This window comes from Dipodomys merriami, unplaced genomic scaffold (genome assembly GCF_024711535.1).
Source record: "Dipodomys merriami isolate MVZ:Mamm:240054 unplaced genomic scaffold, mDipMer1.0.p SCAF_102, whole genome shotgun sequence".
Classification (NCBI taxonomy): Eukaryota; Metazoa; Chordata; class Mammalia; order Rodentia; family Heteromyidae; genus Dipodomys; species Dipodomys merriami.
Genome location: NW_027202294.1, coordinates 2,059,174 through 2,082,385, shown reverse-complemented (window position 1 = coordinate 2,082,385; position 23,212 = coordinate 2,059,174). Strand labels below are relative to the sequence as shown.

At 44.5% G+C, this 23,212-nt stretch overlaps 1 protein-coding gene across 15 annotated transcripts in view; it reads left to right on the top strand.

Moving 5' to 3' along the window:
- The window catches only part of Gbf1 (golgi brefeldin A resistant guanine nucleotide exchange factor 1), a 141,512-nt gene that overhangs the window by 102,829 nt on the left and 15,471 nt on the right, over positions 1-23,212 (top strand). For 2 of the 15 annotated variants that reach the window (XM_069994753.1, XM_069994730.1), the window contains exons 5-19: positions 4,444-4,562; positions 6,835-6,943; positions 7,407-7,467; positions 9,468-9,522; positions 10,308-10,406; positions 13,937-14,081; positions 14,719-14,942; positions 15,445-15,610; positions 15,822-16,033; positions 16,522-16,620; positions 17,644-17,838; positions 18,066-18,255; positions 20,257-20,397; positions 20,855-20,943; positions 22,881-23,083. In XM_069994753.1, the coding sequence (XP_069850854.1) occupies positions 4,444-4,562; positions 6,835-6,943; positions 7,407-7,467; positions 9,468-9,522; positions 10,308-10,406; positions 13,937-14,081; positions 14,719-14,942; positions 15,445-15,610; positions 15,822-16,033; positions 16,522-16,620; positions 17,644-17,838; positions 18,066-18,255; positions 20,257-20,397; positions 20,855-20,943; positions 22,881-23,083 (2,107 nt within the window). Of the gene's footprint in view, positions 1-4,443; positions 4,563-6,834; positions 6,944-7,406; positions 7,468-9,467; positions 9,523-10,307; positions 10,407-13,936; positions 14,082-14,718; positions 14,943-15,441; positions 15,611-15,821; positions 16,034-16,521; positions 16,621-17,643; positions 17,839-18,065; positions 18,256-20,253; positions 20,398-20,854; positions 20,944-22,880; positions 23,084-23,212 lie in introns of all 15 variants that reach the window. The other 13 variants (XM_069994748.1, XM_069994721.1, XM_069994739.1 and 10 more) reach the window with 9 other exon arrangements.

Genomic DNA, 23,212 nt, shown 5'->3' with positions numbered 1-23,212 from the left:
GCCAGCCTGGGCAGGAAAGTCTGTGAGACTCTTATCTCCAATAAACCACTAGAAAACTGGAAGTGCCACTGTGGCCCAAGCAGTAGAGTTGAGCTGAAGAGTTCAAGCCCAAACCCAGAGTTCAAGCCACAATCAACAACAACAACAAAATTTCTGCCCAAACTGGCCATGATCCTCCAGATTTCAGCTTCCCAAATAGCTAAGACTATAGTCATGAGCCATCAGTGTCTGATTCTATATGAAGTATTTCTAAATTGGAATTTATGGAATACCAATTTGCTTTCCCAAAGGATTGCAGCATTTTATCTCTTTCCAGAAATGTTTGAATGTTTTCCATTTTTCCCACTCGGTCATCAGCACTAAATATTATGGGTTTTTTTTAGTGTTTGTGTGTGTGCGTGCACGCATGCACCATTTTAGAAAGTAAAAACTGATATTTGCTGTTTTTATTTTCTTGAGGTCAAACATTTTTTAATTCTCTTTTCCTTTTCCTCTTTTCTTATCAGTTTATAAAAGCTCTTGCTAAAGTAAGGACAACAACTTCTTGTCTGTCATAGTATTTAAAAATCTTTGCTCTCTTGCCAGGTGTCAGTGGCTCATATCTTTAATCCTAGCTACTCAAGAGACTGAGATCTGAGGATTGAGGTTTGAAACGAGCCCATGAAACTCTTATCTCAAATTAACAAGCAAATAAGCCAGAAGGAGACCTGTAGCTCAAGTGATAGAGTACCAGCCTTGAGCAAAAAAGGATAGCACCCAAGTCTTGAGTTCAAGCTCAATATTGGTGCGCGCGCACATACACACACACACACACACACACACACACACACACACACACACACACACACACACACACACACACACACACACACACACACACACACAGTTTGCTCTCAATCTTGATCAAAATATGTCACCCAATTTATGGTTGATCTCTGTTTTCCTGCAGTGCTAGAGACTGAACTCAGGGCCCTGTGCATGATAAGCAACATCCCCAACCCTCTGAATTTGTTTACATTGCCTTTTTTTGTTATTGTTTTTCTTTTTTTAGTTGATCTTGCCACTAAGAATCTTAAATTCCTTTTCCCCAATACCAATCCTTGTCTAGGCATAATGGACGTAGGAAACAGGAAAGATGAGGCTTAGGCTGTAGCTAGCCAGAAAAGCAAATGACCTTCAAGTCAGGGCAAGTTGGGTTCGTTTAGCTAAAGCATTGCTCAGGATCCTAAGCAGGAGTATTGGGTGCCAGCCAGGTTCTGAATAATGTATAACCTCTCTAGGCACACTCTAGTCCCAGCTTCATAGTTTTCCTAAATGAAATCAGGCCCAGCCACTTCCAGCCTTGCCCTGAGCACCACCTGCAGGTCATGGCTCTTCACAGCCTCCAGCAGCTGCCCTTCTGCTTCTTTCCCTCTGATCTCTTGGTATTCATTTCTTCCCTTCCTGGGCTTGGCAGAGGCTAGTTATTAGAGTCCTCAGGCCAGCTGGTCATTGGAGTTTCCTGTGGTGGGAAATGAGAATGCTGAAGGTGGTGATTTCAGTAGGCATAAGAAAAGGACAGGAAGGAGTATGTGAAAAAGCCAGAAAGCAAAGGAGATGAGTTTGGCAAATATCCCTGGAGCTGCCTCCTGAGCGGCCGGAAGAGGACATTCTGAGGAGGGGGCCTTAGGAAGACAAGATCTACTAAGTGAACTCAAGCCAAACAAGCCTCTGTTTAGGCTTTCTACTTAGAAGAAACTGCTTCTGACCTCTCAATTCTGTGACCCAAGGCTTCTGGGTTAATTTTAGGTCCTACTACAAGTAAACTGGCCTTTGGTCCAGCCCCACACAGCTGCCAGACCAGGATTTGTGCCACAGATTGCCCAGCTTGCTGACAGGCCCTTCCCGAGGTTGTAAAGACCTGTCACTATTATTTGCCTTTTTAGAAAATGAACTTTACTACTTGTTCAAGCTTAAGGAGTAAAAACACAAAGAGATTAAAAGAGCTTAAATTGCTTTAACAAGAGATTACTGAAAGAGGGGAAGAAATGGACCTCTAGGAGCTTTGTGAGATGGAAGCAGGGCCTGCCCCGCTGTGTTGAGAAGGGCCTGGCTTTCTTGGGTGGGTCCTGGAGGACTGACTAAGGACTGTGAGGTGGGAACAGGAGGGAGATTTTAAGCAAGTGCCAAAGAATATAGGATTTTCTGTGATGAGGTAAGGTGATAAAAGGAGGAGCTGGGTTATGATACAAATCACAAAACTTGACTGATCTTTTATATGACCTCAAGTCTTCTGGCTAATTTTTCCAAAAGAAACATTCAAGTTTCCTGGCAATCCCTGAATTTCAAATTAGTAATGCCCCTGCATTATATCATTCTACCTCAGGAGCACCTTATCACTTCCAGAGCTTGATCGTGTGCCTGCCCTTCTTCCCTACAGAACTAAGCAGTGTGGAAAGAGTCCTTTAGAACAGAGGCCTTATTGGAGTCAACTTCTTGACCTGCTCCTTTAACATAAGTGAAAGCAGAACTACCCACTTGGCAGCATTTATGTTTACTTCCAGTGTAGCGCTAGTAGTCTTAATTCTAGTGCCTCCCATCTGTGTGTGCTTTCACGTGTGTGCATGTGTGCATGCATGTGCATGCAGGTGTATAGGTCCTGGGCCCTGGGTGCTGTTCCTGAGCTTTTTTGCTCAAGGCTAATGCTCTACCACTTGAGCTACTGCTCTACTGCCAGCTTTTTGGTGGTTAATTGGAGATAAAAGTCTCATGGACTTTACTGCCTGGGCTGGCTTTGAACCCAAAATCCTTAGATGTCAACCTAAATAGCTAGGATTACAGGTCTGAGCCCCCAATGCCCAGCTCTCCTCCCATATTCTTAATCTGATCCTCTTTCCCATACCCCAACTAGCTAGACTCCGGTCCAGTTTAGTTGTCTCCTTTTTTCTCTTAAAGGCTGGTCCATTGTCATATTATTTTAAATGAGAATGAAACCACAGCCAGGTGCCAGTAATCCTAGCTATTCAGGATGCTGAGATCTGTGGATCACTTCCAAGCCAGTCCTGGCAGCAAAGTCCAAGAGACTCTCATCTCAATTAACCACAAAAAGCTGGAAGTAAAAACTGGGAGAGAACAAGGGAAAGGGTGACATTGTCCAAAAAGAAATGTACTCAGCTGCTGGGCGCCTGGAATCCTAGCTACTCAGGAGGCTGAGATCTGAGGATCATGGTTCAAAGCCAGCCCAGGCAGGAAAGTGTGAGACACTTATCTCCAATAAACCACTAGAAAACCAGAAGTGGCGCTGTGGCTCAAGCGGTAGAGTGCTCACCTTGAGCTGAAGAGCACAGGGACAGTGCCCAAGCCCAGAGTTCAAGCCCCACGACCAACAAAAAGAAGAAAGAAAGAAAGAAATGTACTCACCTGGGTGCAGATCACTCACTCCTGTAATCCTAGCTACTCAGGAGGCTGAGATCTGTGGATCGTGACTCAAAGCTAGGGCAGAAAAATCTTGGTGAGACTCTTATCTCCAATTAGCCACTCAAAAACCAGAAGTGGTGCTGTGACTCAAGTGGTAGAGCACTAGCCTTAAGCACAATGAGGTTCAGGGACAGTGCCTAGACCCTGAGTTCAAGCCCTACAACCAACAAAATAAAAAAGAGAAAGACAAAAGGTAGGGCTGGGATGTAGCTCAGTAGCAAAGCACTTGCCTAAGCAAGTGTAATGTCCTGAGTTCAATCCCCAGTAAAAAAAAAAAAAAAAGAAGAAGAAAAAGAAAAAGGAAAGATAGTTGAGTGCTAGTGGATTATGCCTATAATCCTATCTATCAGGAGGCTGAAATTTGAGGATTGAGGTTTGAAGCCAGCCAGGACAGGAAAGTCCTTGAGACTCTAATCTCCAAGTAACCACCAAAAAGCAATGCCTCAAGTGGTAGAGCACTAGCCTTGACCAAAAAAGCTCAAGGACAGCACCCAGGCCCTGAGCTCAAGCCCCAGAACCAGCACAAAAAAAGAAGAAAGGAAAAGAAAAAGGCTATAACTCTGGCCTTCACAGCTCTGACCCTACTTGACACTTGCTTTGAAGCAAAAATTTATTTCCAGGTCCTTCCTCTATGAAATGAGCAGTTTAATACCAAAGTTCCCAAAGTAAGGCCCCCCTGACTAGCAGCATTAATTTCACATGGGAACTAGAGCTATAAATTCCCAAGCCCCATGTAGATGTACAAAACCAAAAATTCTGGAGATGGGCACAGCAATGTATTCCAGGTAATTTCAATATATGCTCAAATTTGAGAAGCACTGTTTTATCCAGTGGATTTGTTCAGAGGAGCCATTTATGAGCCAAAATCTTAGGTAGCTCAGGGATCATGGATTTGGGGACTAGAGGAGAGAAAGCCAAACGGGTTTCTCTGCCTTCCTTTTCTCTGTCCTACCACATCATTTAATTTGTCCTTTTTTACTGGAGCAGATCCCACTCATGAGGGCACAGCTGAGGGCATGGAGAACATGGCAGATGCTGTCACCCATGCCCGTTTTGTGGGCACAGATCCTGCTAGTGATGAGGTTGTTCTGATGAAAATCCTTCAGGTAAGTGGGAGAAGAGCAATTAGGCTAATGGCCAAGGGCTGGTGCCCCTGGCTCTACTTACTTGAGTCTGCCAGCAGCATGAAATTGTGTTTTGACTCCACTGGAGCTTAGGGACCAACTTTGTTTCCAAACAAGCAGCTCAGGTAACCAAAGCAAAAGCTTTTTCTAAGGAAAATAATTAAGAGCTTTAAATGAATTGATATCAAATACCAGAAGCCTGTAATACACTTGCCTGGCTGGACTGTATCTGTGCCATCCATCTGTTAGGCTTGTGAGCTAGAGCTGAAATAAGTTCTGAATATGTCAGGGTTCCATAGAGTGAAGAAACAGTTTTCAACTAAAACTACCCCCTGTTAGTTCTGCAAATCATATTAAGGTAAGCCAAACTCAGAGATAAACAGTGTATCCTTTCTCTCATATATGGAAACTAGATTTAAAATACAACTAAAAGCTGGGCACCAGTGGCTCATGCCTGTAATCCTATCTACTCATGAGGCTGAGATCTAGGGATCACCGTTCAAAGCCAGCCCAAGGTGGGAAAGTCTTTGAGACTCTTATCTCTAGTTAACCATCAGAAAACTGGAAGTGGCACTGTGGCTCAAGTGGTAGAACGCTAGCCTTGAGTTGAAGAGCCTTAGGGACAATGTCCAGGCCCCGAGTTCAAGTCCCACAACCAAAAAAGCAAAGAACAAAAAAGCACAACTGGGGCTGGGAAGGTGGCTCAGTGGTAGAGTGCTTGCCTTGCATGCATGAGACCCTGGGTTCGACTCCTCAGCACCACATAAGCAAAAAGAAAAAAAGCCAGAAGTGGAGCTGTGGCTCAAGAGGTAGAGCACTACCCTTGAGCTGAAGAGCTGAGGGACAGCGCCCAGGCCCAGAGTCCTGGCCCCACGATTGGACCCCCCCCCAAAAAAAAAAAAAAAAAAAAAACTAAGTGGACCTGATGACATACAGGAATCTAGGCATTCACACATCAACAGACTTAACAGAGGATACTCTTCAGAGAGGAACCCTAACTTGTAACATTTTAAATACTATTTATCAAAATGAATTCCAGGAAATGGAAACATGAGTGTGGGGGAGGGGGTAGTATTGGGTTTTTTTGTTCTTTTTTGGGGCAGGAGGGGGAGGGGTCACAAAATGCAGTCATAGTATTCAGTATACTCTGGAAAATGAACTATGCAACTTGTGGTCAGGGGGAGAAACTAGGGGAAAACAAAGGGGTGACATTGTCCAAAAACAATTGTATTTGTTACCTAACTTATGAAATAGTAACCCCTCTATACAACACTTCAATAACAACAATAAAATTGTATTTTTACAAAACAAAAAAACTTTACCCCTGAGCTGGAATGGCATTCAGTGGTAGATCATTTGCATAGCATGTGCATACCCCTGGGTTTAAGCCCCAGCACTATAACTTTAAGAAATAGTATGTTTTGTTTTTTTTTTAAAGATGGGTGCTGGTGGATCATTCTTATAATCCTAGCTACTCAGGGGGCTAAGATCTGAGTATCACAATTCAAAGCTATCCTTGTTGGAATAGTCCCTAAGACTCTCTCCAATTAACTAGCAAAACAAACTAGACCAGAGACATGGCTCAAGTGATAGAGTACCAACTATGAAAGAAAAAAATTGAGCAAGAACTGGGAATGTGGCTTAGTGGTGGAGTGCTTGTCTGGCATGCATGAAGCCTTGTGTTCAATTCTTCAGTACCACATAAACAGAAAAGGCTGGAAGTGGCGCTGTGGCTCAAGTGGTAGAGTGTTAGCCTTAAGCAAAAGAAGCTCAGGGACAGTTTAAGCCCTAGGACTGGCAAAAAAAAAAAAAAAAAAAAAAAAAAACTGAGAAAAGCCTGAGTTCAAGCTCTGGTACTAACATTTTTTTTAAGCCATAGTAAAAAATAATAATGAAAACAGCAAAACTGGCCAGGCACTAGTGGCTTGCACCTGTAATTCTAGCTACTCAGAGGCTGAGATCTGAGGATTGTAGTTTGAAGCCAGCCCTAGACTCTTTTCTTCAATTAACCACCAGAAAACTGGAAGTGGTAGAGTGCTAGCCATGAGTGAAAGAACTTGGGATGGTGCCCAGGCCCTGAGTTCAAATCCCATGACCGACAAAAGAAATTAAAATTACTAATAATAATAATATAAAACTTACCCCTGAGTACTTCATTAGGGGACTGGAGGAACAAGAGGTAGCTTTTTTTCCTTCAGGTAAACCTTACCTAACTACCTTGTTGATCATGACGTCTTCTCTTTCTTTCTGGAAGGTTCTCCGGACTCTATTGCTAACTCCAGTAGGTTCCCACCTGACTAATGAATCTGTATGTGAGATTATGCAGTCTTGCTTTCGGATCTGCTTTGAAATGAGGCTCAGTGGTAAGTGCTTGAATACTGACTCCTTTACTATTCCAAGGCAAATGTCTGTGTATGTATATAGGATACTGTCTCAAGTACCCCAGAGATGGACTTTTCTACCTTGTGGGGCCTTGGGGATCTATTTGTTGTGAAGCTAAAATAGAGATCTCAACCCATTATGCCAGAGCAAGAATGGGGATGGATCCCAGACTGACTTACCCCAACACCAAATCTCCTTCCCATGGGGTTTCTGAGATTGACACCAGCCTAAAACTCATCAAGTTCCCCCCCCTTTTTTTCCTAACTCGGTAGTGCCACCTAGTGGCCCAGTGAAGTTACGACTGCCAGCTGAGCTGGAGTTGGTTTTAATAAGTTTGGCATAATCCTTGGTAAACAAGGTTTGGAGGGGAGTCTGCTCTGAGAAGTCTCCTGATAATAGCACAGCAAGTAATGACACCTGTGTTATTTGTTTTTGCCTGTGCAGAGTTATTGAGAAAATCCGCAGAGCACACTCTCGTAGACATGGTGCAGCTGCTCTTCACAAGGTAAACCTGCTGCTGTTTGCTTCAGCCCGGCTGCCCAGGCCTCTTGAGTCTGCCTGCCTCCACACAGCCACTTTGGGGACCTGGCCAACCCCACAGCCACATCAGAGGCCACTGGGATTATGGATGGGGGTAGTTCTCTGGGCTCAGGGTTACTGAGCAAGGGAGAAGAAGGGAGCTGGCATGGCCTCAGGGGGAGGTAGAAGGTTATTTAATCTATGTAGACAGATCTTGTTCTGCTTCCTAAACTTGTGTCTGTCTCTGTGCAGGTAGCAGCTGAGAAAGGGAGCCCAAAGAGGAAGCCAGACTTAAGGGAGCCTGGAATAGTTACTGAGCTCCCAGATCTCAGTCTTAATTTGTGTGAGAGAAGGCCAAGACTAGGGTGAACAACAATCATGAGAACTGATCTCTTAACTTGGTTTACCTGGGACTGCCCTAATTTTAGCAGTCCAAGTTCTATGTCCTGGCAATACCCCCTCCTCCCTCCCTCCCCAGTCTCAGGCAAAGCAAGGTGGTTGATTTCCCTAAGTAAGGTCTTTAAGCCTAGAGCTTGAGAGGCCTTTTCATACTAAACATAAAAACCTATTTCCCAAAGTTCCTTTCAATAACTTGCTTTGAGAAGAACTGAAGCAGTGGCTTCAAAACTTCCCCTAAGATTTCTTTTGCTTTTAGATCTATAGATGATAATCTTTATCTACCAACTAGATTGTTCTTGGACCTTAATGCAAAGACTTTCTTCTTGGATTCAAATTTATTGGCTTCTGAACTCAACCTGTTTTTTGCTTTTCACTCTATGCTTGGTCTTCTGGGGTTCTGATAGATTACCCTTTTTGCCCTGAACCCATCTCTTGGCTTTTAGTAGGACTTAGCTAAGAATGAAATGAACCTCCATACTACATACTTGCTTAATTACTTTGCCCTGGTGATTGTCATCTTAGTCCATGTCAAATATCTAACATCTGTGACTCCTTTTTTTAAATGTAGCTTTGTGGTTTGACAGGGCCTGGTACTTGCTTGACTAGCACTTGTAACCATTGAGCAATGCCTCTAGCCCTGCTTTTTGCTGGTTTCTTTTAGAGATGGAGTCTACCAAACTCCTGCCCAGACTTGTCTCAAACCTTGATCTTCCAGAAATCAGCCTCCTGAGTAGTATTACAAGTGCAAACCACCCATGCCCAGATTTTTTGTTGTTGGTCTTGGGGCTTGAACTCAGGATTGTCCTGAGCTTTTTTGCTCAAGGCTAGTACTCTACTACTTTGAGCCACAGTGCCAATTCTAGTTTTCTTTTATATATATATATTTTTTTAATTGTAAAAATACTGTACAGAGGGGTTACAGTTCCATGAGTAAAGTAATGAGTACATTTCCTATCGAGCACTGTTACCTCCTCCTTTATTTTTCAGTTCTGGCTTTCTGGTGATTAATTGGAGTTAAGAGTCTCATGACCTTTCCTGCCTGGGCTGGCTTTGAACTGTGATCCTCAGATCTTAGCCTCCTGAGTAATTAGGATTCCAGGCATAAGCTACCTGCTCCCAGCTTGAAGATTAAAAAAAAAAAAAAAAAACTACTGGAACTTGGATTCTCAGAATCTCTCACTTACTAGGCTGGTGCTCTACCACTGAGCCATGCCTCCAGCTTAATATTGTAGAAAAAAAAATTTGAGGTACTAGGTTTTAAACTTAGGACTTCATACTTGTTAAGCAGGTACCCACCTAAGCTACCACACCAGCTCCTGTAACTCACTTATTATTATGATGTAGTTGTACAAAGAGATTGCAATTCCATGTCAGGTTATACAAATAATGCATCTTGATCAATGTCACTCCTTCCATCGTCTACCCCATTTTTTCCTCTGGCTCTTTGATGACTCTGAAAAGGGTTAAATTAGCCTGATGCCTAAGAGACAGGGATGTCTCTGGCCCATGGTGCCTTTGGCTATGGCTTGCATAAAGGAGGCCATTTGTCATCCTGAATGACAGTCAATGGGATTCTCTATCTTACAGGTTACCTCAGTTTAAAGAAGAACCTAAGAGCTATGTGGGGACCAACATGAAAAAGGTAGGATCTGAGAAATTAATTGCTGTCCCTGTCTAAACCTTAATCACTGAACTTCAGTGCTATGGGATACCCCTGCTTACTAGCAAAGACATGCTTTTGTCTGGACAGGTCTGCTTGGAATCTAGAAATAGTTCTCACTCTTTTAGTGAGAAATTCGTTTTCTCCCAGATACCTCTCCTTCCCCAGTGTTGCCTTTTTGGGCTGTATTTGTTGGCCCTCTGCATAAGCTGATGATCCAGTCCTTCATGGAAACAGGCCCCCAGGCTGGGTTAAAAATGTATGTTGGGAAGGTGGCTCAAGTGGTCAAGCGCTAGCCTTGAGCTGAAGAGCTGAGGAACAGCGCCCAGGCCCAGAGTTCAGACCCCACGACCTACAAAAAAAAAAAAAGTTGGCATGGCCATCTCCTCAAGGCTCAGCCTTACCATCAGGTAGGAGTCCTAGAGAAGCTGTGTTATAAAACATAATGCTGGGTAAAAGTGGGCTCACTCTTGTACTAGTCTCTGTTAAAGAGAGAAATTAAGCTGGGATCCAGATCAAAGGGAGTAGGAGAAGGGTGGTTAGAAGGATGGCCTCTTTCTGTCTTGAACAGAAGTCCTGGACTTCACAGGCCACTAGTGAGGATTCTGCTTGTACCCCTAAGAGGTTCTACTCACAGAGATGACCTTGGCTATTTGGTGCATGCACCTGACCTTCCCCTGTTCCTGCTATCCATCCCCATTCCTTCCCTGTTAGTGTGTGTGTTTATTTCACTCTGTTTAAATCGTGCATTTGCCTGTCTTTCACAGATTTCTCCATGTCTCCTCAACAAACTGGAGCTAAGTAGTGGGGAGCAGACCAAAGCCCTGAACCAGTTAGAGAGGGTACTACTCTTTAAGAACCTCAAGGTCTCTCTCCCTCTCCCTCCCCTTCTCCTTTTCCCTTTTTTATTTCTTTAAATACTTATTTTTTATTATTGTAACACCTGGGTCCCATTTCCATTGTGTAGAGCACAACTTACCTCTCCCTAGTAACACAGCTTGGCTTCAGAAAAGTTGCATGTGTTTATGACTTTGCAGTGTTGGGAATTCTCCTGGGACCTCTGATTGCCTAGAGGCAGAAGGAAGCTTTGAATATTATATAACCTAGAGAGCCTGGGTCGTGCTGTCATTGTATGGTGAGACTTAAGACCTGGACTTCTAAGCAAGACTTCCCTTTTTTACCCTTTCCCTATCTTAGAGCTAGGACAGAGAGCTTAAGTACAATCTTCAAGTAAATCTGGATATGTGTGCTAGTTTGGTGAGGAACAGTAGTTTAGTGAGTCTTGTTTTTCTTGATTACCACTAAAGGATTCATTCCAAGGTTTAGAGCTCTAGATTGATAGAAAGGAAGCAGGTACCAGGATAGCCAAGACATTGGGAACACTCTGGGATCTGCAAAGATACCCTGTATCTTTTCAAAGTCAAGATGTAAAGAAGCTTAGAGGAGGAGTCCAAACTAAAGATTATCCTAGTCCCCATATCTCTACTTTATGAAGAAGAAGAAGGCTGGGAATGTGGCTTACTGGTAAAGTGCTTGCCTAGCATGCATAAAGCTCTGGGTTGATTCCTCAGTATCATATAAACAGAAAAAAACTGAAAGTGGTGTTGTGGCTCAAGTGGTAGAGTGCTAGCCTTGAGCAAAAGAAGCTCAGGGACAGTACCCAGGCTCTGAGTTCAAGCCCCAGGACTGGCACAAAAATAAAAATAAAAAAAGGAGAAGAGGAGGGAGAGAAAGAGGTAGGGGACATCTAAGCTATCTAGTCCAACAATATGCATACTGGAAGTGTAATTGTAACATCTAGGTCATTGGAGACAGAAATTGTGTGTGTGTGTGTGTGTGTGTGTGTGTGTGTGTGTGTGTGTGTGTGTGTGTCCGTCCCATCATTGGAGACAGAAATTGTGTGTGTGTGTGTGTGTGTGTGTGTGTGTGTGTGTGTGTGTCCGTCCATCCATTAGTGTAGATAGTCCATAGACCTATGTCCTCTTTGAATGCATTGTCACAGTTTCCTTTGTATTTGCATCAGTGGTTACCCAGCACATTGCCATGATTATTAACCTAGAACCTGCTCTCTTTTTTTGTAAAGTTTCTGTTGTCCTTTGACGTATAGAATTATACAGATAAAGGGGTGTAGGGTTCCATAAACATCCACCGCTTGCTTGTGCCTTAGGCAAAAAATATCATTTTTTAAAAGCTAAAGTATTTGTGAGAGCTGCCAGCTTTCTAAGCCCCCACTGCAGCCAGGAGGCCAAGAACACTCATTGAAATGACCAAGTCAGAGCTAACTTTGCAGCAGATAGCAAAAGAAACAAGAAAGACTGATGGTAGTATGGAAGCAATGTAAATGACTGGCTCTGGTTCTCAGTGGAAGCTAGACTAAAATGCGAAAACCTTTTCAAGAGAAAGACTATTTCATAAAAGTAGATCCAGTTGTTAGTCCCTTTTTTTTTTTTTTGGTTGGTCGTGGGGCTTGAACTCAGGGCCTGGGCACTGTCTCTGAGCTCTTTTACTTAAGGCTAGTATTCTACTTTGAACCACAGTGCTACTTCCAGTGTTCTGGTGGTTAGCTAGAAATAAGAGTCTCATAGACTTCCTTCCCGGGCCAGTTTTGAACTGTGATCCTCAGATCTCAGCCTCCTGTGTAGCTAGGATTAAGGTATGCGCCACCAGCACCTGGCAGTACTGTTTTTTGTTTTGTTTTGTTTTGTTTTTTTGTCGGTCATGGGACCTGAGCTCTGGGCCTGGGCGCTGTCCCTCAGCTTTTCAGCTCAAGGCTAGCACTCTACCACTTGAGCCACAGCATCACTTCTGGCTTTTTCTGCTTATGTGGTGCTGAGGAATCAAACCCAGGGCCTCATGCATGCAAAGCAAGCACTCTACCACTGAGCCACCTTCCCAGCCCCTTTTTTTTATTTTTGTTTTTGTTTTTAAGCACTTGCTGAGCTACCATTTCAGCCATGCTGCTACTCCTTTTTTCTTTCTTTTTCTTTTTTTTTTTTTTTTTGTTGTTGGTCATGGGGCTTGAACTCTGGGCTTGGGCACTGTCCCTGCGCTCTTCAGCTCAAGGCAAGCACTCTACCACTTGAACAACAGTGCTGTTTCCGGTTTTCTGGTAGTTAATTGGAGATAAGAGTCTCATGGACTTTCCTGCCTGGGCTGGCTTTGAACTGCGATCCTCAGCCTCCTGAGTAGCTAGGATTACAGGCATGAGCCACTGGCACCTGGCTTTTTTTTATTTTTCAAATAGGATCTTGTATTTATGTCCAGACTGGTCTGGACCACTATCCTCCTATTTGATTATGTAGCTGGGACAACAGTGTGTGCTACCATACTCAGCTTTTTACTGGCTGAGATGGGATCTCTAAAACTTTTGCCTGGGCTGACCTCAACACTATCCTCCTAATCTCAGCCTCCTGAGTAGCTAGGATTACAGGCATGAGCCACCAGCGCCCAGCTCTCCGAGATCAGTTTTTAGCATAAATTTGATCTAGCTGAGCTGCAATGGTTCCTAGAGAGAGCATCCTGGTTCCTATTTAGCCATAGTGCTCAAATAGTTGAAGCTCAGACTAGGTGAATAACTGCAGGCATTTTGGAGATAGAAGGAAAAAGAAGTGTGAATCCAATATGAAGCTGTTACTATGTTAAGAACTGGGGAAAGGCTCAGCTTTTGGGCTTTTCTCCTTTATTGGAAGAACCTGGACTCATAGAAGGCAAGATTATGTGGTTTCTAAGCAAGAAAATCAAAGGTTAGTCAGGTCTGAGAGTGTGGGGGAGCTTAAGGAAGGGAACCTATTCCCAAACATCAGAAGGAATTGAGCAAATTCCTAAAAATTCCAGCCAGAAAAGGCAGTAGAGAGAGGAACTGGAAGTCCTGCTTGTATACTCAAACTGGGAACAGAGCAATAGCAGGACATGATCCTCCACCCTCAACTCCACAAATAAACACCCTAGGATGTTCTTTCTTTTCTAACTCTAAGGAATTATTCTTTGATCAATTTGATGTGGAATTTCTAGAGTAAGGCATATACTTTTATGGTCTAGGCTCAATCCATACAATAATAAGAAAGCTATAAGTTTGGTGCTCATAGTTGCATAAAAACTAGTGGTAGGGGGTTGCTGTGTAGAGTACTTAAGTAAAGCCCAGGAGTCCATGAGCCTGTAGGCCAAAATAGCTGGCCCTATCAACGACTAGGCCATGTGGAGGCTGGTTTCCCTGGGGAGAGTAGGAGTTAGGTTAAAATCATAAGAATGTGGTCTGATGGTCTAGGTTCTTGTGCTAGCACAGATGTAGGGAATAGACTATTTTTGTAGAGACCAGAAGAACTAAGTGAAGAGCTGTTTCTAGGGGTAGTCTTAGTCAGAATACTCCTAGAGTGCTAACGAGGTGTGGTATTTCCAGCTGAAAATGAGAGCAGGAGGAATGAGTGATTCATCGAAATGGAAGAAACAGAAGAGATCTCCCCGACCTCCACGTCATATGACCAAAGTCACACCAAGTTCCGAGCCCACTCCAAATGGAGCCACCTTATCCTCTAACCTCACTGGTGAGTGTCCTGGGCTGTTTCCTCTGATTAGAAGAAACAAAAGAAGGGCTGGGAAGTTGGCTCAGTGGTAGAATGCTTGCCTCCCATTCATGAGGCCCTGGGTTCGATTCCTCAGCACCACATAAGCAGAAAAAAGCTGGAAATGGTGCTGTGGCTCAAGTGGTAGAGCGCTAGCCTTGAGCTGAAGAGCTGAGGGACAGCACCCAGACCCAGAGTTCAGACCCCATGACCAGACCAAAAAAAAAAAAAAAAAGAAGAAGAAACAAAAGAAAAGCTTCTTGGTGTTGGGGATGTGGCTTAGTGGTAGAGTGCTTGCCTAGCATGCATGAAGCTCTGGGTTTGATTCCTCAGTACCACATAAACAGAAAAGGCCAGAAGTGGTGCTGTGGCTTAAATGGTAGAGCAAAAGAAACAATTATACTTCAAATCAGACTGTGACTACTCAGCAATTCCACAGCAACGTAAAAGTTGTTCTTTAAGATTGTTTTTCTTACAGAGGTAAGAAAAACTCTATTTTAGAGACAAGCATATTCATAGGTGAGCATGCAGTTGGAGAAACAGAGCATCTTGTACCTTTGGAGAGCATGTATTGCCCACAAAGTCTCTCTTCTCCTTCAAGCTTCACTTTTCTTGGCAGGTGGCATGCCCTTCATCGATGTGCCCACACCCATCTCCTCTGCAAGTTCAGAAGCTGCCTCAGCAGTGGTCAGCCCCTCTACAGACAGTGGTGTGGAATTCTCATCCCAGACCACCTCCAAGGAGGATCTCACTGACCTGGAGCAACCTGTTTCTCCAAGGGAAAGCACAGCTGCAGAGCCTGGGAGTGCTGAGCTAGGGGTTTCTGATCAGCCTGACCCTCAGGTATGGCTTTGATTTCTAGAGGTCCCTCTTCTGCCTTCCACTCTGAGAACTGGCTTAGTCTCTTAGATCTTGTGTCCAGGCCAGACCTTGATTCAAAACAAGCTTGAGGGAGGAAGTTCTTCCCTGTTGCTCAGAATTAGCCATACTTCCCAGAAAAGCCTACAGTATAACACACTGTGAGAGACAGCTCAGGGTATTTATCAAGTTATGCAATGTAGTATTTATGGTAGTGTCTGGCAAAAGGGAAGGAGCTGACCATGGCTTTTTCTGCATCTCTATAGAGTTTCAGTCACTATAAATCAATGACACCTCAAGAGATGTTTTCTGAGTCCTTTGTCCTATTCCTGCCCTGAGCTATCTCTTTCATTGATTGATAAACCACCAAACTGAATCTCTCCCTTGAAGTCCATTGGAGATTGCTTGGACTTGAGGGGAATAAGTTCTAAGTTGCCCTTGACTTAACCTTATTCCTATTATTTCTGCCTGCTGCTGGTCATAGCAGGAAGGGGCTCACGTGGAAAAAGCCCAGTCAGCATCAGTGGAATCCATCCCTGAAGTGTTAGAGGAGTGCACATCCCCTGCTGATCACTCTGACTCTGCCTCAGTCCATGACATGGATTACGTCAACCCACGGGGTGTACGCTTTACACAGTCCTCCCAGAAAGAAGGTTGGTACTCATTCTCCCTCCCTCATCCTACCCTCTAAGATGCCTGAGTCTAGATCACATTGGACCAAGGTCACTATTGCCTCTGGGTCCTACTTTTAGGCTATGTTCCAGGCAGAAAATGTAGTCCAGCCTTCAAACTGTTGTCACAGATGGGTTGGGCTGAGCCAGCAGGCTGGTTGTTTCTTAGCAGTCTCACTTCTCACATTCCCAGGCACAGCTCTGGTACCTTATGGTCTTCCCTGTATCCGTGAGCTCTTCCGCTTCCTTATCTCCCTCACCAACCCACATGACCGCCACAACTCAGAGGTTATGATCCACATGGGACTGCATTTACTGACGGTGGCCCTTGAATCAGCACCTGTGGCCCAATGCCAGACCCTCCTGGGTCTTATCAAGGATGAAATGTGTCGCCACTTATTCCAGGTAAGATCTTATTGCTCCTAGCCCCTATCTGTTTTTCAGGGTCTCTCAAAAGCAGAAGGAGGATGGTTTGGCCAATTGTGCAGAGTATGGGTCCCAAGAAAGTACCTTCCTCACAGTAATTTATAAGTAAAGGAGTTCTAGTAGCTCTCCGAGGTTTGTAGTAGATAGAGTTCCTTCAGTGTTCAGTCATTCTATGGCAACTTCACCAATTTGTTCTCCTGACTGTCGGCTGAATCAATCAACTTTGAAAACCTATCCTCTAGAGTTGGGAAGGTGGCTCAGTGGTAAAGTGCTTGCCTTCCATGCATGAGGCCCTGAGTTCTATTCCTTAGCACCACATACGCACAAAAAGCTGGAAGTGGTGCTGTGGCTCAAGTGGTAGAGCACTAGCCTTGAGCTGAATTGCTGAGGGACAGCCCCCAGGCCCAGAGTTCAGGCCCCACAACCAACCGAAAAAAAAACCAACAACCTTATCCTCTAATCTCCAGCTACTCAGTGTAGAGCGGCTGAACCTGTATGCTGCTTCCCTGCGAGTATGCTTCCTACTGTTTGAGAGCATGCGGGAGCACCTCAAGTTCCAATTAGAGGTAAGTTTCTTGATCTTGGATGAGAGAGAAAAAAAACCAGATATATGGCATCTTCAGTGGGGCCAGCCTGTTATGCTACAGGGATAGGATTTATGGGCTTTCTCTAGGAGGGTACTTTAGCCTCTAGTTTGTTTTTTTTTGACTGGCTCTGTAGTAGAAAAGTTCAAAGAAGCCCAAAGAAAAATGGCTGACTATAAAGAAGGAGAGCCCAAATACAAAGCCTGGAATGTAACTTCATCTTCAGTGGGAGCAGGTCTTCATCCCAGGAGTTCCTCTTACAAGTCAAGCCAGGACTGTTACTAAATTGCAAAAGGAAACTCTTATAGGACTAAGCTGGGGGCTGGGAAGGTGGCTCAGTGGTAAAGTGCTTACCTTGCATGCATGAGGCTCTGGGTTCAATTCCGCAGCACCACATAAGCAGAAAAAGCTGGAAGTGGTGCTATGTCTCAAGTGGTAGAGCATTAGCCTTGAGCTGAAGGTCTGAAAGTCTGAGGGACGGTGCCCAGGCCCAGAGTTCAGGCCCCACAACCAACCAAAAAAAAAACAAAGCCGGGCGCTGGTGGCTCACGCCTGTAATCCTAGCTACTCAGCAGGCTGAGATCTGAGGATCGCGGTTCAAAGCCAGCCCGGGCAGGAAAGACCGCGAGACTCCTATCTCCAATAAACCACCAGAAAACCGGAAGTGGCGCTGTAGCTCAAGTGGTAGAGCGCTCGCCTTGAGCTGAAGAGCTGAGGGACAACGCCCAGGCCCAGAATTCAAGCCCCACGACCGACAAAAAAAAACAAAAAACAAAAAGAAAGAACTAAGCTGGGTTCACATAGAGAACACAGAAAGCAACAACTTCTTTTGAATTAGGAATAAGGAAAAGGGCCAGGTTTTATACCCTGAGATGAGTAGGGGGATATATATACCAGGATATGTTTGCACCTGTAAGTATATCTTAATGTATGACTTTTGTCTGGGTTTCTGCCTCCTGTTAATATTTTTCCTGTCCAATTTTCTCTTCTACTGGTGATCGCCAGATGTACATCAAAAAGCTCATGGAGATCATCACTGTGGAAAATCCCAAGATGCCTTATGAGATGAAGGAGATGGCACTGGAGGCCATTGTGCAGCTCTGGCGCATCCCCAGTTTTGTCACAGAACTGTACATCAACTATGATTGTGACTACTACTGTTCCAACCTCTTTGAGGACCTCACTAAGCTGCTGTCCAAGGTGCTGAGCCTATTATTGGCCTCTAGAAAGAAGGCTCTTTTTAAAGAAGCCTCCCTGATGGTAGTGAAGATGCTACATTCAGGGAGGAGAATACTCAGAGATGGGAAACAGGAAGAAGAAAGGCACTTCATAAGGGCAATTGAGGAGACAATTTTTTTTTTCTTTTTTGGGTGATCAACTAAAGTATTCTCTTAACCTCAAATCTGATGGATATGTTTATTTTCCAGAATGCCTTCCCTGTGTCTGGTCAACTCTATACAACACACCTACTATCTCTTGATGCCCTGTTGACAGTGATTGACAGCACTGAGGCCCACTGTCAAGCCAAAGTCCTCAACAACCTCACCCAGCAAGAAAAAAAAGAGACAGCCAGAACCAGCTATGAAGCAGTAGATGGCACCCGAGAAGCTGTAGACAGTAAGAGGCATTTCTTTTTCCTTCCTTCCTTCCTTCCTTTCTTCCTTCCTTCCTTCCTTCCTTCCTTCCTTCCTTCCTTCCTTCTTCTCTCCCTCCCTCCCTCCTGTCTTCCCTTCTTCCCTTTTGCTCCTTTCTCTCTTTCTCTTTTCTTTTTTTGTCAGTTATGGGACTTTAACTCTGGGCCTGGATACTGTCCTTGAGCTCTTCAGCTCAAGGCAAGCGCTCTACCACTTGAGCCACAGCACCACTTCCAGTTTTCTGGTGGTTAATTGGAATCTCATGGACTTTCTTGCCTGGGCTGGCATTGAACCATGATCCTCAGATCTCAGCCTCCTTAATAGCCAGGATTACAGGCGTGAGCCACCAGCGCCCAGCTTCTCTTGTTCTTTTTCCCACTCTCTTTTATTTCTTTTATTTTTTATTTTTTATTTTTTGCCAGTCCTGGGACTTGAACTCAGGGTTTGGGCACTGTCCTTGAGCGTCTCTGTGCTCAAGGCTAGCACTCTACCACTTGAGCCACAGTGCCACCTCTGGCTTTTTCAGTGTATGTGGTACTGAGGAATGGAACCCAGGGCTTCATGCACACTAGGCAAGTACTCTACCAGTTCTTCCCTGGAATTTTTGTGCTGACAAGGGCCCATCTTCCCTATTCCTGTTTTCTTTTTTTTTTTTCTTTGTGCTTGAACTCTGGGCCTGGCTGCCAGCCCTGAGCACTTTTTTTCTTTTTTTTTTTTTTTTTTTTTTTTTGAGTCCAGTCGTGGGCCTGAACTCTGGGCCTGTGCGCTGTCCCTCAGCTTTTCACATCAAGGCTAGAGCTCTACCACTTGAGCCACAGTGCCACTTCTGGCTTTTTTTTTTCCTGCTTATGTGGTGCTGAGGAATTGAACCCAGGGCCTCATGCATGCAAGGCAAGTGCTCTACCACTGAGCCACCTTCCCAGCCCTCCCTGAGCTCTTTTTTTTTTTTTAATTTTATTTTATTTTATTTTATTTTATTTTATTTTATTTGTGAACATACTGTACAGAGGGGTTACAATTACATGGGCAGGATAATGCATACATTTCTTACCAAGCATTGCAGCCTCCTCCTTTGTTTACCCTTCACCTCCCTTCCCAGCCTCCCCCCTCCCCCCTCCCTGAGCTCTTTTAACTCAAGGCTAGTGCTCTACCACTTAAGCCAAAGGGCCATTTCTGGTTTTCTGGTGTTTAATTGGAGATAAGAATCTCACGGACTTTTCCTGCTCAGGTTGGCTTTGAACCTGGATCCTCAGATCTCAGTCTCCTGAGTAGCTAGGATTACAGGTGTGAGCCACCAAGTGTCCAACCATTTCTTTCTTTCTTTTTTTTTTTTTTTTTAATTTTTTTTTTGGGAGGGTCCAGTCGTGGGCCTGAACTCTGGGCCTGGGCACTGTCCCTCAGTTCTTCACCTCAAGCTAATGCTCTACCACTTGAGCCACAGCACCACTTTTGGCTTTATTTTTCTGCTTATGTAGTGCTGAGGAATTGAACCCAGGGCCTCATGCATGCAAGGCAAGCACTCACCACTGAGCCACCTTCCCAGGCCCCCCAGCCATTTCTTTTTGATGTTCTCAAAATTCTGTGTTTATCCATTCTCCTTGCTGAGTCATTTTTCCCATCCTTATATATATTCTAATTTCTTTTTTTTTTTTTTTGTCGGTCATGGGGCTTGAACTCTGGGCCTGAGCGCTGTCCCTCAGCTCTTCAGCTCAAGGCGAGCACTCTACCACTTGAGCTACAGCGCCACTTCCGGTTTTCTGGTGGTTTATTAGAGATAGGAGTCTTTCCTGCCCGGGCTGGCTTTGAACCGGATCCTCAGATCTCAGCCTCCTGAGTAGCTAGGCTTACAGGCGTGAGCCACCAGCACCCGGTACCTCTGGCTGGTCCCCTGTATGGAACATTTAGCTTTTAGCTTGAGACTTAACCCATGTAGCTTTGCTTGACTTCTACTTACAAGTCTTCCCATGTATTTTTTTCATAGTAGTTGAGAGAGCGCCCAGTGATGGGAAATCCATAAGCCTGGCCCCAGATGTCCCAGGCCTGCATCTGTCAGCAGGAGGGAGACTACCAGCTGAACATGGGAAGCTAGGAGGCAGTGATCTAGAGGAAGCTGGTGATTCTGGGCGTGAGTATCCGGTTTCCATGACCTTAAATTCCCTCTACTACAGGTCCTGTTAGGAAACAGAGCAGGGAGCATAGCAACAACCTAGGGTCATGCCTGAGTGAAACTTGGCAGCTCACCTGGGTTTCACCCAGAGAAGAAACAAAATACTTAATTCCAAAAGTAAGAATTCCAGTGTGTAGGAGACTCGTGAGGACAAGACAATTTCTAGGGTTCATCCTTTTCACTGGAGAGTATTGGGCTAGAGTTATAACTCAAGTAATAGAGCACCTACCTACCAAACACAAAGTTCTGAGTTTAAAACCCTGGGATGATGGATGGATGGATGGATGGATGGATGGATGGATGGACAGACAGATCTAAGAAAGCAAATTAAAATTAGAGAATGTATTAGTGACCTTCCAGAAGTCCTGGTAAAATCATTCTTATGGATGTTCCCCTTTCTTCTTCTCATTTCTAGCTGACAAAAAATTTACCCGGAAGCCACCTCGATTTTCTTCTCTTCTGCCAGATCCACGGGAACTAATTGAAATTAAAAACAAAAAGAAGGTATAGATGTATACATACATATATTCCTTAGAGTTCAGACTTTGCCCACTTCTATCTAGTGTCCTTTGTAAGGTTTCTGTCCCAAAGGATGAGGATCAGGGAGATTTTACAAGCTTTTTTTTTTTTTTTTGGGGGGGGGGTGGTCCAGTCATGGGCCTGAACTCTGGGCCTGGGCACTGTCCCTCAGCTCTTCACCTCAAGGCTAGTGCTCTACCACTTGAGCCACAGTGCCACTTCTAGCTTTTTTGTTTCTGCTTATGTGGTGCTGAGGAATCAAATCCAGGGCCTCATGCATGCAAGGCAACTGAGCCACCTTCCCAGCCCTTTATAAGCTTCTTTTTTTTTTTTTTTTTTTGGGGGGGGGGGTCCAGTCATGGGGCCTGAACTCTGGGCCTGGGCGCTGTCCTTCAGCTCTTCAGCGCAAGGCTAGCACTCTACCACTTGAGCTACAGTGCCACTTCTGGCTTTTTTTTCTTTTTGCTTATGTGGTGCTGGGGAATCGAACCCAGGGCCTCAGGCATGCAAGGCAAGCACTCTACCACTGAGCCACCTTCCCAGCCCCCCTTTACAAGCTTTTTGTGGTTACTAAGCTTCAGGTTTGCTGGGACATTTGTAACCTCCCCATCTCCTTTCAAGACCTTCCTTGTCTTCCTCTTAAGCCATGTAGATAAGCAATGCTACTGTTTACTCTTGAGCAGGCTCTAACTGCAGCTGATAGCCAGGTGTTAACTGGTTCTGGTGCCAGAAGTCTTGGAAACTGGCGTCATGTGAGTCACCAAAGGTTATTGGTCATGTCTAGCTCCAGCATAATGACTACCAATAAAAGAACATTTATTCTAGTACCTTAGTAAAGTTCAAATAACTGTTCATGCTTTTAGTTTTCTTAACACAAAGAAAATTTTCTACTGCCTTTTCTTCCTCTTATTGCCAGCCATAAATGACTGGCTTATATGTGCCCTTGATTGCAGGGCTGCAACTGGACAACAAAGGGACCAAAGTGCTCACTATAATCAGTCTACCAGGTCTTTCAAACTCAGAACCTTAAGAACCAAGCAACCAAAAAGCAAAGGAGAGAGCTGGGCACAGGTGGCTCACACCTATAATCCTAGCTACTCTGAGGTCTGAGGATTGCAGTTCAAAGCCAGCCCAGGCCAGAAAATCTGTGAGGCTCCAATTAACCACCAGAAAAACGGAAGTGGCACTGTGGTAGAGCCTTGAAAGAAAGACTTATAGACAGCACCCAGGCCCTGAGTTCAAGTCCCACAAATGAACAAATAAACAAAAAAGCAAAGAAGAATCTAAGCTAAACTATAACTAAGGAGTGAGCCCTGTGTCAGTGGCTCATGCCTGTGATCCTAACTACTCAGAAGACTGAGGATCATGGTTTGAAGCCAGCCCAAGCAGGAAAGTCCATGAGACTCTTATCTCTAATTAACCACTAAAAAAAGCCAGAAGTGGAGCTGTGGCTCAAGTCATATAGCACTAGACTTGACTAAAAAAAACTCAGTCCCTGAGTTCAAGCCCCAGGACCAGCCCCCCTCCCCAATATACATACATACGTACGTGTATGTGTGTATATATGTATATATGCAGATACATACATCCGTACATGTGGAGGGGAATAAGGATGAGTATAACCTGAAGAAAACTCTCTTCTCTTCTCATATTTTCTGATCCCCAAATTAGAGGAGAAGGAGGCTGTCCTTGCATTTTGAACACACCAAAAGAGTGGCAAGGAGCTCCTCTGATACTTCTAATGAAACAAAGAGATGAGAGAAAACTGGAGCCAGTATGATCCATTCTTACTTGTAGAATCACTATGAACCATGTTCTATGGGCTCATTAGGTAACAAGCTGGGGGCTTTAGTAGAGTCTGCCTAACCTTGTTTGATTTAGGGGCAGAGTGGCTTCTGACACCTCTAGTTTTTCTTCTCCAGCTGCTAATAACTGGTACAGAGCAGTTCAACCAGAAACCAAAGAAGGGGATACAGTTTCTACAGGAGAAGGGCCTCCTCACCATCCCAATGGATAACACAGAGGTAGCCCAATGGCTCAGAGAGAACCCTCGGCTGGACAAGAAAATGATTGGAGAATTTGTGAGTGATCGAAAAAACATTGACCTGTTGGAGAGTTTTGTGAGGTAAGGAAATTATAAGAAATGTCAGGAATAATTGTGTACCTTAGTAGTAGAATGTTTTTCTAGCATACATGACACCCTGGGTTTGATCTCCAGTCTTACAGAAAGAAAGGGAAGGAGAAGCAAAGGGAG